This window comes from Pongo abelii, chromosome 5, assembly GCF_028885655.2.
Source record: "Pongo abelii isolate AG06213 chromosome 5, NHGRI_mPonAbe1-v2.0_pri, whole genome shotgun sequence".
NCBI lineage: Eukaryota > Metazoa > Chordata > Mammalia > Primates > Hominidae > Pongo > Pongo abelii.
In genome coordinates this window covers 13,216,240-13,233,442 of record NC_071990.2, presented here as the reverse complement: position 1 = coordinate 13,233,442, position 17,203 = coordinate 13,216,240, and the positions used below count along the sequence as shown (strand labels likewise).

At 48.5% G+C, this 17,203-nt stretch overlaps 2 protein-coding genes across 32 annotated transcripts in view; one reads left to right on the top strand and one right to left on the bottom strand.

Moving 5' to 3' along the window:
* Positions 1-17,203, top strand: part of TBC1D7 (TBC1 domain family member 7) — a 106,512-nt gene that overhangs the window by 24,639 nt on the left and 64,670 nt on the right. The gene's annotated exons all lie outside the window — the stretch shown is intronic.
* PHACTR1 (phosphatase and actin regulator 1) overlaps positions 16,588-17,203 on the bottom strand; it is a 571,703-nt gene continuing 571,087 nt past the window's right edge. For both annotated transcript variants that reach the window (XM_054557205.2, XM_054557204.2), the window contains one exon: positions 16,588-16,663. In XM_054557205.2, the coding sequence (XP_054413180.1) occupies positions 16,648-16,663 (16 nt within the window). In that variant the 3' untranslated portion in view covers positions 16,588-16,647. The remainder of the gene's footprint in view (positions 16,664-17,203) is intronic.

Below are 17,203 nucleotides of genomic sequence, written 5' to 3'. Positions count from 1 at the left end.
TTCTGGCTGTAGGGTGTGGGGTGGCAATTTTTTCTTGAAGTTAGTCAATCTGAGAGTTTTTCCTCATTAAAACACTGATTGGCGGAATGATTTTTTTTAAGGCCCACCCTGAGAAAGTGGTGGATGGAGAGGATGAGCATCAAGTTTCACTTCATAGCAGAATTTCACTTTGCTGAGAGCTAAGTGTTTTGAAAATGTTTGTGCCTGCTGTCTTGAGTGAGGAGCGCAGTTCCTGATAAAAATACATCCATATGCCTTTTCTTCAAAACATTTTGTCAGGATACTGCAGAATTTTTCCTTCATATATTACAACCCACGGTTCCTGTCACAAACTATTGCGGTTAAAATGTGGGATTCTTCCTCGCCCTTGGAAAGCTGGAATTTAACATGATCAAATTTAGTTTCTGCTCTTTCCCTTCTAGAGATTTGCCTTAAACACAGATGAGAGAAGATCTCAGTCCTCTTGGCCAGGAGAAAGGAAGGCTGAGGAAGGTTGGAGAGTGTGTGTGTGTTGGGGGTGTGGCTTTGGCCTGCTGACAAATCGAATGGTTGGATTGCGTCGAGGTACAATTGTGTAGAGGATTGTGTGTACACAGGCTTGTGTGTCAAGGCTGTTTCAGGAAATGAGGTCAGGGTTCATGAGAATGGAGCACTTTCTTTGTTAATGGAAAGTTCGCCTGAAAATTATGAGGCAACACTGAAATCATATGATGCGCTGAAGGAGCTCTGAGGACCTCCTTGCACTGTAGCTCTGGGTGTGACAGGCACTTGCCCTGTCTTGAATTGCGTAAGTTTCCTGTCATGTGGTCATCACCTCCCCATGGTGACTCAAGGTTTTGATGTTTTCTTTCTGAAAATGAAGAACCCAGAGGGAAGCCAGTGGGGATGAGGAGGGTAAGCAAAGAGCTTAGATGCCCAGGACCAAAATGAGTCACTGGCTCACATGGCCCAAGTGACAGCACCTGCTCGAGCTCTGTGACCATAAGCAGCAGAGTGACATCCCCAAGTTCTCCAGCCAAGGCAGCCTTTGGGGATCCTGGTGAGGGATGTGGGGTATGGACAGTGAATCTGCCCAGGTCACATAGGGTCAGCAGCTTTTGTCTTTAGCTGGGTGTTTTGGGTCTAGAAGGGCCAGAAGGTGCTTTCTTCTGCCCTTGACAGAGAGGGAAAGGAGTGTGGGAATTTGGGGAGCAGGAGTTGGTGGCATTCCCTCTGTTGGTGGAAACAAAGAGCTGTTTCTCCTTGAGACTGTGTGCCAAATGAAACTGTCCATGGCTCTTGGCACAAGCCATGGCTCCTGGATCAGCTGATGTTCCTCCAGAGCTGGCACCAGTTTGAGTAGGACGGAGGGGTGAGGGATGGCGGCGTGGAGAACAGAGGGTGGTAGTGATTTCTGGGGGACCACAGTGGGGGTGCTGGCCTTTCACAGCTTTCCCAACCAGTCGCCCTTTCCACTTTGGTCCCTCTGTCAGCCTTGCCTTGGGGAGGTTAAAAAGTGAGTGGACAGTTTCTAGATGAGGTGATAACTCCCCATAAGGGGAGCCCCCTCCCAGGGGCTGATTTTGCTCCAGTACAATGACAAAGGGAGTTGGAGAATGTCATCAGAGAAGGACACACAAGAATCCTAGAAGCTCATCCTAAGCACAACTCCAAATTGAATGTTGTAGCAAGCTCTTAAGGTTCACACCTCCAACTCATACCTAATACTGAGGTTTTCCTTTGCAGTTTACCAGGAACTTACATGGCAGGCACTGGGGACTGCCAGAGCTCACGCTAAGCACTGGCTTTATCACAGAGTCACTTCCTGCTCTTCTCCATCATCCTTTCCTAGAGTCTTAGTAAGTAGCAAGCTGGTACTTGCTGGACATTTTAGCATCTCTCTTTTCCCTGCTTCTGCCTGCCCTCTGGACATAATACTAAGAAGATTTGAGAGGGGGGCAGCAAAGAAGAGAAGCTTTGGAAGATTCACTCCTAAACATCAGGTGGCTGCACGCTATACCGCAGTGGGCCTGCATTCCCACCTCCCGTTTCTCCCTCTTCTGACCGATATGTTTGGTTCATTTGTCCTTTTATTTGTTTTCATTCAATCACGAAATATATGTGAATACACTCTTAATTATGGGCCGGTACTGAGCTTAATTGCTGAACAAGACATGGTATCTGCCCTCTCGGAGTGTGCGAGCATGCAGGGAAGACATATTTAACAGATAGATGTTTTGTTCCAGACGTCTTTAGGAGAAACTCTCAACTCCTGTGCTGCCACACCAGGGAGAAGGTGGGCTGAGTCTGTCCAGAAGCTCCAGAGGAAGGATAGAATTGCTCTGAGATGTGTGATTCTGTGTCCCCTTCCCTTATTAATGGAAGAGGTGACAGGAAGAGCCTTGGACCTGGGATGGGGCATGAGCATCTGCCCCACTCACTAGTTTTGCAAACCAAGCCAATCACTCAGTCTGTGTCTTGGTTTCCCCATCATCAAACAGTGATTCTGTTACATCCCTTCCTCCCCAGCATGCTTGTGAGCATCACATGAGTTGGCTGTGAAAGCACTTTTAGAAGCATGGAACTCTGTGGATATTTAGTATTTTCAAGAGCATCATTTGCAAGAGTGTGGCTAGGCACTGTCTCTATTTGAATCTACTGTATGCTTGGAGGCCTAACTCAGCTCTACCTTCTCTGAAAATTTGTTAACTGCCAAGCTCAAAGTGCATTTTCCTAACTCTGAGCTTCTGTAACATTTTAGGGACCACTCATTTAGCAATAATTGTTTGGAAGTCTCTTGTTCGGTTGTCTTGAACTTTTATTAAGTGTTCCATGTGGTTTCCCTCTAAGATGCAAGATTCTTGAAGCCAGGGGCTGCCTTTAGCACACCCGAGGCACTGGCACATTCAGTGTCTGGCGAGGGCCCTCCGTGTGGTTCATAGATGGTGCCTTCCTGCTGTGTCCTGGTGGAGGGAATGAATTCTGGTCTTTCAGCCCCTTGTAAGTGTCCTAATCCCATGCATGAGGAACCACCCCAAGACCTCACCACCTTTCAAAGGCCCCACCTCCAAATACCATCACCCTGGGGGCTAGGATTTCAGCACACACATTTTAGGGGAAGACAAACATTGAGACTAATACATTGGTTTAGAATGATCTGTTTACGTCCCAGATTTATGTGACCTCTTTGAGGTTAGTGATAATGACTTATTCTTTTTTTTGTTCCCCCAGTGTCAAGCACATCTCCTAGCCCACGTGGGCTCTTCATGAATATTTGTTGAATATGGGAAGGCCTGGTTCAGCATTAAGATGCCTCCATTGACAAGTAGTAGAGTTGCTCTGAAGCAAGCTTGCTTAAAGGAGATTTTATTATAGGATGCAGGGGGTGAGGCTGAGAACCTAAAGAGGGAGGGCTTGGAGTCTGGGATGGGACTAAAGAGACCCTGGACCCTCTCGTCCTCTTATCTATGATCCACACAGTGTGTGGGTTCTGTCTAGAGTCTGTGTCTCTGCAGTCTGGATCACTCTGGTAGAAGATGCCCCACCCTAAGACACTAAATGTATACATTACAGGTCCAGCCTGTGGAGATAGACTCTCGTGACGCAATTCCCAAATGCATGGGAAAGAGGCTGTGGTCTGGCCTGGGCTTGGGGCTGCCTATGAGCCAATCACATAGAGCCGAGTGGGTGGAGGCATCCCACAGCAGACGCAGGGCCACCAGGAGCCTCCCTTGTGTCTACTGCAGTGCAGGGAGTGGTGAGCAAGGGGCATGGTGGACGGGTCCACTGTGAACTGGGAAGAGACTGTCAAAGACTCTCTGCTCCACTTAGATCTGTTGACCAGATAAATGCCCTGCAGAAGGGGCAGGGGGCAACAAGAAGCCTTCTGCCTCGACTAAGTCTCAGTGACTTTTCCGGCACCACTTCTTTCTGGTTTCTGCCAGCCAGGCAGGTGGACAGCCAGCCCTTTCCGACGGGGGCGGGCAGAGGGGTATTATCACACCCGCAGCCTTGGTGAACTGACTCACGTGGCCAGGTGCTCCCTTTGCGAACTTTCATACCAAGTCTAATTCAGTCTGAAAGTCTAGAGGAAGTCGACTTTGCCCAGCTCCTTCCTCTCCACCTGGGTCAACTGGGGGGCTTCGCTGGCAGCAGCCGTGTTTATTTGTCTCTGATTTCTCGGGAGGGTGTATAGTTTACCCGCAGGGCGTCCAACATCTGGGTGTCCAGACCAAGTTGGGCTGTGGCCAGGCTGGGTGGCAGTTGAGTGAACCTAAATAAAGCCAGTTAGGGGAGGCAGCTGCTAAGGCTGACTGATTTTCCGATTATACGGAAGGCACGTCCGGACCCGAGGGACGTCAGAACTGGAGGGGAGCTTGCAGATCACTCCATACACAGATAAGAAAAGTGAGGTTCCAGGTGGTCTAGTGAGTTATTTATACAAGGTCACAGTAGCTGAGCAAGCTCTGGAACCCAGGCATCCCTGCTGCCTGTCCAGAGTGTATTTCACCAAGCTGCTCCCTCATTCGGAAACACTGACCCATCTTTCTCTGAGCCTTAAAATCTCTCCATCTGGGCAAAACATTCCAGAGAGGCAGCATCTGCTTAGACCTATTGCTGGCTGGCTGGCTGGGTAACTCAGCACCATGTCCTTATTTGTACCCCAGGGGAGGGGATGAGAGTAAGAGCTCCCACTTCACAGAGTGGTTAGAAGGATGAGCTACAGAAACAGACGTGAAATCCTTAGACCAGTGTCTGGCACAGAAGTTGGTAAATATTAGGTATTATAGTTCTACAAGTGTTTTAATGTGCATTCTCCTCAGAGAGTGGCGCTGTGATGCAGAGTCTCACCAAAGACTAAGAGTCCTAGAGCACACTGCTTCCTGAGAAGAGGTTTTTAGGAGAGTGGAGGCCCATTGTAGACTCTTTAGGGCGTTGAATTGGAACAGGGCTTCTCAAACTTGAATGTGCCTTGGGAGCCCCTGGGGTCTTGGTGAACTGCAGATTCTGTCTGTAGGTCTGGGGTGGGCCTGGCTTTCTGCATTTCTAACAAGTTCCGTGATGATGCTGATGCTGCTTGTCCAGGGGGACCACAGTTTGACTAGCAAGGGCCCAGGGAATGTAGATTTCACCTAATGATGACAGATTTAATGCTGATTGCAAAAGAAAGAAATATGCCACTTGCCTGTGCCTTTTTCTCATTTTTAAACTAGTCTGACCTCGTTTCTAAGCTATTGCTAAAGTTTATAAAACACTGGAATAGTTTATCAAACCTGGAATAAAATCTCGATACTGAAATGTGAATGTTTTCCACAAATTTTTCCCTTTCCAGGCTAGGAAGTGGTGTCACTCTAACCTTATTACAAATCAGCTCATTACCAAGGACAGCTCTGTGGCAGCTCACCAACTACCAACTACCTTATAGTTGCCTACTCATTCTTCATCCTCTCTCTTCCTTACTAACGACACCCCAATTTTATTTGAGGCAGGAGTGTGTTAACATAACCTTATTCCCCAGGCCCTCTTGCTGAAAGGAATGGCCAATAAGATGGAAGGTAAAGTCATTAGGTAGGACTTCCAGAAAAGGTTTTTAAAGAGGATTTATTCAGCTGGCAGGTAAATTTCCTCTTCCTGGTATTTCCTCTTACTTTCTGCCTGGAACACATACATAATGGCGGGAGCTGCAGCAGCTATCTTGGAATGTGAGGCAACATCAAGAATGGAAGCCACATGATAAGGATGGTGGGGCCGAAAAATAGAGCTACACGTTGATGGTGTCACTACCACACAAGCTCTTTTCTGCTTCATTCCAGACTGCTTTTACATTTTAAAAAATCCCGATTTGTTTCAGCCACTATTATTTGAGTTTTTGGTTATGTGAAGACTGTTGGACCTAATGCTAACTGACAGTACCAGAGCAGATGCAGTTTAGCAAGGCAGATAAGGGTTTAAATCTATGTCTAAAACTATCATCTTTCTGACTGCCCTTTCTGGGATTCACTAGTGGTATAGGGTCAAGGGAACTGGATTGAGAGTTCTTTGCTCATCTCTGCTTTTTTCCTAACTGTGTGACTGTTTTTTCTTGGCCTCAGCCCCTTCATCTGTAAAACGGGGATGAGAGATGAAAGTGACCAGCACAGTGCTGGGGTGCAAAACTCATTGCGCTGGTGCTGGGGGCGGGGTGTCTCAGGATGATGGTGTGGGGATGTGATGCAGTGGCCAGTGCTAATGCGGCAAGGAGGGGCCTCGTGGGGTGAAGCTTGGGTGTCGGCAGCAGTGCAGCTTCTAGTCCTTGCTTGCTTTAAAAAAAATTTTTTTGAGATAGAGTCTCACTGTGCCACCCAGGCTGGAGTACAATGGTGTAATCACAGCTCACTGCAGCCTCGAGCTCCTGGGCTCAGGTGATCCTCCCACCTCAGCTTCCCCGGTAGCTGGTAGCTGGGACTACAGACACATGCCCAGCTAGTTTTTTGCATTTTTTGTAGAGATGGGGTTTCGTCATGTTGCCCAGGCTGGTCTCGAACTCCTGGGCTCAAGAGATTCACCCACCTCGGCCTCCCAAAATGCTGAGATTACAGGCGTGAGCCACTGCACCCCACCTTCTAGTGCTTTCTTTAGGGGTGTCCCCCCTTGGTGTGCTGAGGGCAGCAGAGCACCTTCCTCTGTTGTGACCAGAAGGGTTGGACTAAGTGACCCTTTTAGCATGAATGGCCTTTGGTTTTGTTGGGAGGGAGCTGGGGGCAGCACAAGAAGCTTTCCACTGGGCTCGAGAAACCTGCCTTGGCGTCTTCCTCCACCTAGGCGTGATGCTGAGCCCTGGGAGGCAGCCCAGGCAACATCTTGCCTCCCCGCACAGCTTTGCTGCTGAAATCTAAGTGACTCTACCCTGCTGCTTGCTCTGAGCCAGCCAAATGTCCGGTCAAAAAAAGAGCGTTTGTGCTGTCCTGTTGACTGGGGCCTATAGTAAGATTGAAACCACAGCAGAACTGTGCAAACCTCTGCTGTCCAAATCAGAGATGCTTTTTGCTTCTAATATCACTCAACTACTGTCCAAACCTGAAGCTGTCACTCTTTGTCCTTCCCCTCCTCCCCACTCCAATCAGTTACGTTCGGCACCTGCGGGGTTTCCGCTCATGCATAGCTAGCTGATTCCTGGAGGGCAAAAACCATGTTTGGCCTCTCTCTGTTTGGCCCAGTGGGTCTCCGTTTTTCTGCCCAGCTGCTGGACAGCCTGAAACATTCCTGCCTTTTCTTGCTGTGGCCGGTTCCTGGATTTTAAAATTGGGTATGATTGAAATAAGGTCTGTCTGGGTGTGCATGTTACACACAAGTTAAATTTCCCTGTTCATGTTTTGTCCTATAAAAGGCAGTCAGCCCTGTGTGTTCTTTCTGGTCTTCTTATTTTAAAAAAATAATTGTAACTAAATTTGTTGATGGAAAAGGTACATGTGCCAACAGAGGGGAAAGGCAGCCAGGACAAAAGGGTCTACAGTGACTGGTGGCTGTTCTCCATGTCCCAGCCCCAAGGACCTTTCCTCAGCACCAACTCCTGGGGTCTAACAATGAGCGTGTTATTTCAGGTACTTGTCTAGGAAGAAAGAAGGGGTTTGTCCTGCCTGCTTTGGGGCTGTCATCACCAAGTCAGTGAGATGGAATTGAGGAAAACCCAAGGTGGCTCAGCTGCCACAGGGGCTCCTGCCATGATTGCGTGGATGCTGATGAGTGGGCTGGGGGCATGGGGGAATGGGGTTGGCCCAGGTGACAGCTCATATTCTAATGGTGGCTTGGAAAATGTCCCCACCACCCCAGCAACAACGCAGCACACAGTCTGAACAAAGCCAGCCTCTTGCCAGATGGCATTTTTGCTATTTTAACCCCAGGGCCTTGCAGAGCCAGTACGCTGGGGCTTCAGTGAGGCGGCCAAGGCCTTCCAGGAGGCTCAGGTGTTGAACCATAAAGCCCCAGATGTGCTTCATGAATGACGGCCTCGGTCGCACAGTGGCAGGCCTGCTGCACTGCGGGGACTGGCCACAGGGTTGCTGCATGAGACCAAAGCCTTTAACTTGATGCCGTCCCTGGTCAGGACTGTCTGAGAGAAGAAGTTCAATCCATGTGTGAAGTGTTTTTTTACCTGTGTAGCTGGAGACTGACTTATCCTCTTCTGGGTGGGGGCTCTGAATGGACCCCAGGACCATGGACCCCAGGGACCCCCCGCCACACTGGACAAGGTGTCAGTGACCCCTCCAGGTTGGTGATTGGTGATTAAGGAACAGACAGCATTTTCCTCCCTCCCTCTACCATTTCTGTTTCTCGTTTTTTTGTTTTGTTTTGTTTTGTTTTGTTTTATTAAAGGCAGAACAGCAATGGTATCTCCACATAGGAAACACCAAGCCTTTGTGACCACATGAGATGCAACGTCTTCATCATGGATGAGGAAGGGAACTGTTCTGGAATTCTGGCTCAGAGTAGATGCATCTTAATGGAAGAAGAATTAGTCAGTTCTGTTTCCGTGGTTTACTCTTCTTGTCTTCTGCAGATGAATTCATTAGTTTAATTAATGAGAGCCCTTTGCCTTCCTCTGCAGTGTTGCCCATGGAAATAGTGGATGATCATGGCTCCCTATTATGAAATGTGGAGAGCATTATCTGATTAGGAGCAGAACCCTTTTTTCCCCCAGAAAATAGCTTCTAGGTAAGGGACTGGATGCTCACACACGATGAAGAAGTGTCTGGTGTTCTTCCCTCTCATTAGGTAGCATGCCCTTCTCTTCCTGCCTTTGCAACAGCTCTAGGTAGGACCCACACTGTACAAGTGCCTCATTCGTGACTTCTGCTTCCGTTGCAGGAAGTCATAAATGTTGGCTGACTGTCAAATGCTTGTGGGAGTTACCCACGGAGTGGGGAAGGGGGAGGCTCAGCTTAACCACAGACAAAGTTGTGCATGAGAGGCGAGAGGGAGGAGCTGGGAGCTGGGGCTTGGAGGCAGTCCATGATCTTTCCGTCTGTGATCCTCATTGTCAGAAAACTATGTAATCACTCAAGACAGGCAAATGGGATAACTGGATGGATGCTGAGGAAGTGTGAACTCAAGAAGGTAGAGGGAAAGCCACGACACGTCAGCGTAGCAGGGAGGTTAAGGGCATTGCCTTAGAGTCAGGCAGACCTGGGTTTGGAAGCCCCTCCGCCACTTACCATCTGTGTGACTTTGCCCACGTTGTTGTTTGGGGACCTGAGTTTCCTCATCGGTGACCAAGGTGTTGTAAGGGTTAAGGAAAATGTGCATGAAGATGGCCTAACAGAGTGCCTGGGGTACGATAAGTGTTTACTGTGTGGGAGCTGTTAGTGGTGCTGTTGGTAGGAATCAAGTGACCAGTCAGCCAGAGTTAGAAATCAGGGCCGCCACCTGCCAGGTGTCAGAGGAGACAGCTATTTGTTCATACTTTTTTTTTTGTATGCTTCTTATTGAGTTCCAAGGTTGCCTACGTGAGACCTCTCTTGGACTCCTTTCAGGGAAGCTTAGCTGCTCAGTGCCCGAGGGCCCTTGTTAAACCCTGGTTGTCCCTGAGGTGGTCCCAACATGGCCACATCAATAGCATCCCTCACAGGACTCCCAGATCACACACACCAGAAGGGTCTGCTCGGGAAGCCTGAGCAGAGTGATGTAGCAGGGGACAGGAGGTGAGGCTGGCGGAAGTGAGCAAAGGCCACACTGTCACTACGGATGCCACACTGCAGAGTGGGGCTTGATGGGTAAGACAGTGGAGGCCACTGCGGGTACCAAGAGGGAGGGGGTGGTGAGCCCATCTGAGTTTGGAGAGATGACTCTGGCTGCAGGACTGGATGCTGAGGCCACAGGCAGAAAGACCATGGCTGCCGTCATCCAGGTGGGAGAACCTTTTTCAAAAATTAGTATATCTGTATTTTATTTTATTATTTATTTATGTTTCAATAACTTTTGGGGTACAAGTGGCTTTTTATTATTTTTTGGAGACAGAGTTTTGCTCTTGTTGCCCAGGCTGGAGTGCAATGGCATGATCTCAGCTCACTGTAACCTCTCCCTCCTGGGTTCAAGTGATTCTCCTGCCTCAGCCTCCCAAGTAGCTGGGATTACAGGCGCCCACCACTACACACATCTAATTTTTTGTATTTTTAGTAGAGATGGGGTTTCACCATGTTGGCGAAGCTGGTCTCGAACTCCTGACCTCAGGTGAGCCACCTGCCTCGGCCTCCCAAAGTGTTGGGATTACAGGTGTGAGCCGCAGTGTCTGGCCCCACAAGTGACTTTTTGTTACATGGATAAAGTATATAGTAGTTGATCCTGAGATGTTAGTGCTCCCATCACCCGAGTAGTGTACATTGTACCTAATGTGTAATTTTTTATTCCTACCCTTCTCCCACCCTCCCCCTTCTGAGTCCCCAAAGTCCACTATATCAGTTTTAGGCCTCTGTGTCCTCATAGCTTAGCTCCCACTTATGAGTGAGAACATACGATACTTGGTTTTCCACTCCTGTGTTGCTTCACTTAGAATAATGGCCTCTAGCTCCATCCAAGTTGCAGGACACTCTACGATACCTTGCTGCTTTTTAGAAAACCTGGGCCAGGGGCTTGGGACAGATCTGAGCTGCAGCCATAGACAGGGAGTCATCTGAAGCCACACCCATGGAGGAGATCACTTAGGACCTGTGGAGAGTGAGCCAGGGAGCGTTTCCCGAGTCAAACGTGTCCTTTGGCTTAACAGGTTAAGTAGCTACATCCATAGAGCACCCTCAAACCTGCGCTGCTGTAGGGGACAATGCACTGTGTCGTAGACATCACCCATCAAGACCCAAGAGCACTCCAGGGTGTTTTGCCCAAGGGCAGGGAGAGGCAGAAGGATGTCAGATAACCTGATTGATGGCAGCTTCGGGATGAGGCCCCATGAAGGCACTTGGGAGGGTAGGTCCCAGGGCCACCCAGCTCTCCAGGAGGGCAGTGCATGGCAGGGAGGGACCGCAGGGACAGATGGCAGATTTGTGGTGACCTGAAGGAGAGGAATCTAAACTGTTAGAGAGACAGGCCTCAGCAGGACTTACTTTAAAGTTAACTCTTTCCTAACGACTAAGTTGAATGTTTTAAAAATTCCAATATTCCCAAATCATGGACAAGTTGATGCTCCAAAGAATATTAGGAACATCTAATTGACTGTCTCTGTTTTCCACATGAGGAAATTGAGGCCCAGATAAACAGATGCGATAGACACACCAGGCTGCCCCTTCCTGCAGAGCATGTGTAGCCACAACCTTTGTTTCCTTGGGAAAGGGCTCCCTCCAGTTTCCTTACCTCTTGCCAGGCAGTCTGCTAGGAGTTTTATCGAAGCTGTTTCTTTCTAGTCCTTTCACTGCCCTAAAACTTGCAATCAAGTTCTCAGATTAATTTATCAACAGTCAGAGAGTGGCTGGGCGCAGAGGCTCACGCCTGTAATCCCAGCACATTGGGAGACAAAGGCGGGCAGATCACGAGGTCAGGAGTTTGAGACCGGCCTGACCGACATGGTGAAACCCTCTCTCCACTAAAATACAAAAATTAGCCAGGCGTGGTGGTGGGCACCTGTAATCTCAGCTACTCAAGAGGCTGAGGCAGGAGAATCGCTTGAACCCAGGAGGCAGAGGTTGCAGTGAGCTGAGATCATTCCGTGGCACTCCAGCCTAGGAGACAGAGCAAGACTCTGTCTCAAAAAAAAAAAAAAAAAAAAAAAAAAAAAAAAAAAAAAAAAATGCAAGGGAGGCAAAAGGACAGAAAGAAAAACTGATGGATTTTTGAAATATGAAAACCTTTTTGTAAACTACTTGCCCCTTCTGTCATAGCCACTGCTGCTCCAGGGGCCCCCCTGGCTGCACAGGTGAGAGCGCTGGGCACAGATACTCTGATGCAAATACTGCAGGACCTGAACATCCAGGAGGGCTTCACTGCTGCTTCCCAGCAAAGATATGAGCAGTACATGGGGGCACTCGGAGATCTCAGGCAAAGGAGAGGTGGCTCCCTTTGGGGATTCTTCTCCCAGCCTTTGAGACTCAGAAGTGGGATTCCTGGACCAGCAGCATCAGCAGGCCCTGAGAGCTTATTAGAAATGCAGACTCCCAGGCCCCATTCAGAACTACTGACTCAGTACCTGCATGTTAACAAGACCCCCAGGTGATTCCTAGGCAAGGTGGTTTGAGCAGCACGGCGCGAGGTTGCCCTTTCCCAGAACAGCCTTTCTATACTGCTGGACCAAGGATATGCTACCCAGCAACGTCCCCCACCTAAAATGCAGCCCCTCTGCTTCCGCTGAAAGCCTTCAAAGCGACAAGTTAGTAACCAGAAGATTATGCAATGAAGTTCTTTGCTTTATAGATCAGATACTCAGGCTTCTCAAGAACGGAGATAGAGGCCAGGCACGGTGGCTCACACCTGTAATCTCAGCACTTTGGGAGGCCGAGGAGGGTGGATTGCCCGAGGCCAGGAGTTTGAGACCAGCCTGGCCAACATGGTAAAACCCTGTTTCTACTAAAAATAAAAATGCAAAAAAAAAAAAAAATAGCCAGGTGTGGTGGTGCACGCCTCTAGTCCCAGCTACCTGGGAGGCAGAGGCAGGAGAATCACTTGAACCAGGGAGGCAGAGGTTGCAGTGAGCCAAGATCTCCAGCCTTCCCAGATCATTAAAAGAAGGACAGTTGACATTTTAGATATTCTTATGAAACTGTTGAGGAAGGCCGGACGCAGTGGCTCACGCCTATGATCCCAGCACTTTGGGAGGCTGAGGTGGGCAGATAACGAGGTCAAGATCAAGACCATCCTGGCAAGCACGGTGAAACCCCATCATCTCTACTAAAAATACAAAAATTAGCCAGGTATGGTGGCGCGTGCCTGTAATACCAGCTACTTGGGAGGCTGAGGCAGGAGAATCTCTTGAACCCGGGAGGCAGAGGTTGCAGTGAGCCAAGATCGCGCCACTGCACTCCAGCCTGGCAATGGAGCAAAACTCAGTCTCAAAAAAAAAAAAAGTTGAGGAAAAAAAATCCTAGTACACAAAAGTCTTCTAGAAAGTTAATGTATGTGCTACAATACTTCCTTCCCCCAATAATACCAGAGACATGCAGTTGTCCCGTATGTCCACTCACTCTCACTATGTATTTTGCAGATGAGCTGACCTCTCCCATTCCTGCAACCTCCCTTTCCCAGTCAAAGCATTTTTGGTGGTTTCTGCTGCTGGTTGATAACAAAACACACGAGTCAAGAATTTTTTTTTTACTTTTTTTTTGGTTTGTTTTTAAAGAAACTGCATACATCATCAGAGACAAACAATAATTTAAATACCATGCAGTTTCTGTATGTACAAAACCTAGGCCACAGAGATCCAGTTTAATTTGTATTCTCTATTTACATCGTTTTCCTCATACAGCCATCATCTGTTAAATTAGAACCTGGGAGATTAGGGGATTGGCGGTCACCACACTCACTCCTATACAAAGACAAACTATGTACAGACACCCAGGAAGCAACTGGAAAATGCAACCGGTCTGGGGATTAACAGACAGATAGGGAGAAAAAGTCATTTAAGGTGACCTTTGCCCACCGGCTGTGCACAGGGAGAGCCTGAAATTCCATTCATCGAAGCAACACACCACGATTTTCATTCGGCAAATAAAAATACATGTTCATAAGCGGGAGAAAAATAAACTCAGAGCTTTTCATCACATTTACTGTCACGTTGTTTGGTTTCTCTAATCTGACATAAAGGCTAAAGTTTTAAAAGTTTTACAGGGCTTTGAGGGCCTTTGGAGATGAGTTTATCAGCCATTTAAAAAAAGCTAGTAGGCTGATGGCGGTCTCTTCTGTCATTGATTGGGGGCAGGGGGCAGGGTCGGGCAATGTCTGATCTTTAGAAGGAAGCATTTGATTTGAGACATTTCACATTTTTCCTCTTACGCTAATCCAAATGAAAAAAATGCTCAACTGGGAATTTACACACATAAAATAAACTTCGACTTGCCAGCTGCACTGGCAAAAAAGAGATGCATTTTAAGTCATCTAGCTCACCTTTTTATTTTTTCCCTTAATTAATGTCAAATTGTCATCTTGGAAAGTAACACAAATTGCTGCAGTTGTCATGACATTGTAGCGAAAAAAAAAAAAAAAAGAAAATTGAATAGGTCTCTAGAAAGACCTTAAGGTTTTAAGAAAGGAAAGAGACAGCAGAAGGCCCATCCTGCAGGCCACAGAGGTTGCTGAGCCTGTGTAAGAGCCACTTAAAACGGGCTTGAAATAGCCCATCCTGAAGGCGCAGGACCTGTCAATGGCAGGGGAGGTGCACCCCTCAGTCTGAGCAAGTGACTGCTGGAAAAGAGGCCCTGCAGGAAGAGCAGTGGAAATTGTGTTCAATATCTTCCATGCACAAAGTGGACTGCAACATGAGGGCACTTTGGGCAGAAACCCTGGGCTGTTTTGCTGGCTGGCTGCAGGGAGATCCGCTTGGGCCTTATATCCCCAGGGAATCTGAAGGGCCAAGAACTAAGGCCAGCAGAGAAGCCATGGGCCTATCATGGGAGGAGTCCGGTCAATGGAATGAATTTCCTTAGGACTCGCTCCTGGCCAGGGAGGACCATCATCATGCCAGGGCACCGCGTGTGCCAGGAGACCAGCTGCAGTTAGAGGAAGTTCAGACTCAAAGCCTGGCCGGCAGGCACCTCCACCTGGAACACGTGCCCACCCACCCGCCGTAGAGAAGTTCAACGAAAGAGCCCTACATCTTTCGTCATACCATTTGCACATTCAAACGTCAGTAAGCCTTTCGGGAAGACTGTGTTTACAGCCACACTAAAATCCCGATCACATTTTCCCTGAACAATACCTCTCCCCACGGCAGGAACTATTCAGATTCAAGAGTTAAAAAAAAAAAAAAAAAAAATAGGATCTAGTGATGTCATCCTCCTTGGGTCGGGCAGAGGCGTGCTGGCTCCAGGTGGCAAGGCAAAGCTGCAGCTGGAGGCACCGCCCAAAGAGCTGCCCTGAACTCTCCCCAGCAGTTATCCGGCTCCTGGGTTAGTGCCTACATGGGAGCCGTTCATGCCTGCAAAAAAATGCAATGGCCTCGTTGACGGGTGTGCATCCTAAGAGTAACCTGCTCCCACAGGGTTTGTGGTGGGGAGACTGGTTAACTTTTTGGAAAGGCCAAGCTGGCATCATCTTTCTAAATGGCATGTGTGGTGGAGAGTGTGCCACCACCTAGAAAGACTGGGGTAATGATGGAGTCACTCCAGAAGGTGAGAGAGCTCTGCGACTGAGGGCCTGTGAGCTCTGTTAGGAAGGAAAACGAAAGCTGCAATGGGCCTCTTTAGGATGCTTGTTAGGGTTTAGGAGGGTCCAGGCCTCATTGCACACCCTATCCTGGGTGTCCTAGTCAGAGACACACCCACAATCATGCTCCCTGGCATCATGAGGATAGAGGGAGGAGCTCTCTGGATCAACTGGAGCAGGAAGGGGCACTGTGGACAGGTGTGGCTGGTGTTGGCCTGATTCTGGCACATGCCCAACTCTGGGGCTCCTTCACAGAAACTCTTCAGTGCAAAAAAAAAAAAAAAAAAAAAAAAAAAAAAAAAAAAAAAGGCCATGGAGTGGTTCCAAGTCCCTCAGTGGCTGGAAAGCCAGTCCTACAGGAATGGTTTCTGGCCTGCATGCACTGGTCTTATACACAGAAGCTAAGAACTCCCAAGCCATATAATCACCAGCTTCGAGGCACACAGAGAAAATAAATGTCAGCCAAGCAGTTTCTGACCCCACAGGTTTCAATAGGGTCCTCCCACTCAGACTTATAAACAGCACAGGAGTACCTTAGCAATGGCTGTGTGTGTGCATGGGTCACTCATGACACTGGACTCTCTGAACACAGATGATGGGTTGATTATTTGAACTGAGCATATGACAACTTTCCCCTTCTAAACCAGAGCTTCCTGAAAGGCAGCTCAGCTCAGGCAGAGGGGGCAGGATGGGTGCTCAGTGCCAGCCTTCGTAGCCAAGAGGCAGCCAGACTCCCCCAGAAATGGGCCCTTCCCTTTTTGTCACTGTGTGGGTGGTGGCTGAAGGGAGGGAAAAGCCAGGGGCAACTGAGAAGTGTTCCCTCCTTCTTGGCATCAACTTCAAAGGGCCCCCAAACAAAATGTCATGTCTGGAGCCAGTACATTTGGCCAAGTGTAGAAGTCCAACCAGATAATTAGCTTTGCACAGTACCCCACAAAACAAACCCACCCCTTCAGCTTTCTTTGGACTCTGGTGACAGACACTTGTGAGGAAGAGGTTTGCTGGAGACTTCATGAAGGCAATGCCTGCTGGGCCTGGCTGGAGAGGACAAGGACCGTTCCACCTGCCAGACAGTCTTCAGTCAGGGCCCTGCCGGTGCCCTTGGCACTGCCGGGGGTTGGGATGCATTTTGGTGTCAGAAGTGGGACCAGCAGCTCGGACCGCCGAGCCATCACTTTTGCGTTTTCACACATAAAATCCCGATTGTGTTTCCTTGATTTTTCTTCTTCTTTTTAAAAAAAAGGCAGTTCAGAAGATTTACATCGTAATGGGGAAGTGAATAAATACCAGCACTTATGGTTCTTATAAATTTATGTTTTGAAGACAGCATAGCACTCAAGAGGAATTCGACTGTTAAGGTCGGTGAAACCTAAGGAAACAAATAATTACATCAAGACCAAGGGGCTGCCAAAGGTGCAGGATTCAACAGTCCAATCTCCCATCCTCAGGGAGGTTCTTGACCGTGAGACGGAGGTGCAAGCTTCCCACCGTCATCCCCACAGGAGTGCCACTGAACACACACCTGGTTTTGAAATAGTTTCATCTGGGGCAGCCCTGGTGGCCTCCACCTCCTGCCATCAACCTGGATCCAGCAGCAAGGTGCAGAACCCAATCTGTGTCTCTGAGTCTCTAGACTAAATACTTGTATGTCCTATTTCTCTAAATGTTCCCCCCAAAAGAAAGTCAAAATTAAATCAGTGGCTCTGTTGCTAACTAGCGATGCAACCTTATATAAGCCTCTTAATCACTCCGTGCCTCAGTTTCCCCAAATATCATCATCATGCTGGATTGTCAGGGAGAATGTCAGGGAATAACAGAAGTGGTCCACTTTGGAAGTCCCGCATGGACTTGGTATTTTGTTCAGGTTTGGCCTCTGCTGACTGGTTGCAAATTGGCAACAATCTTTTCT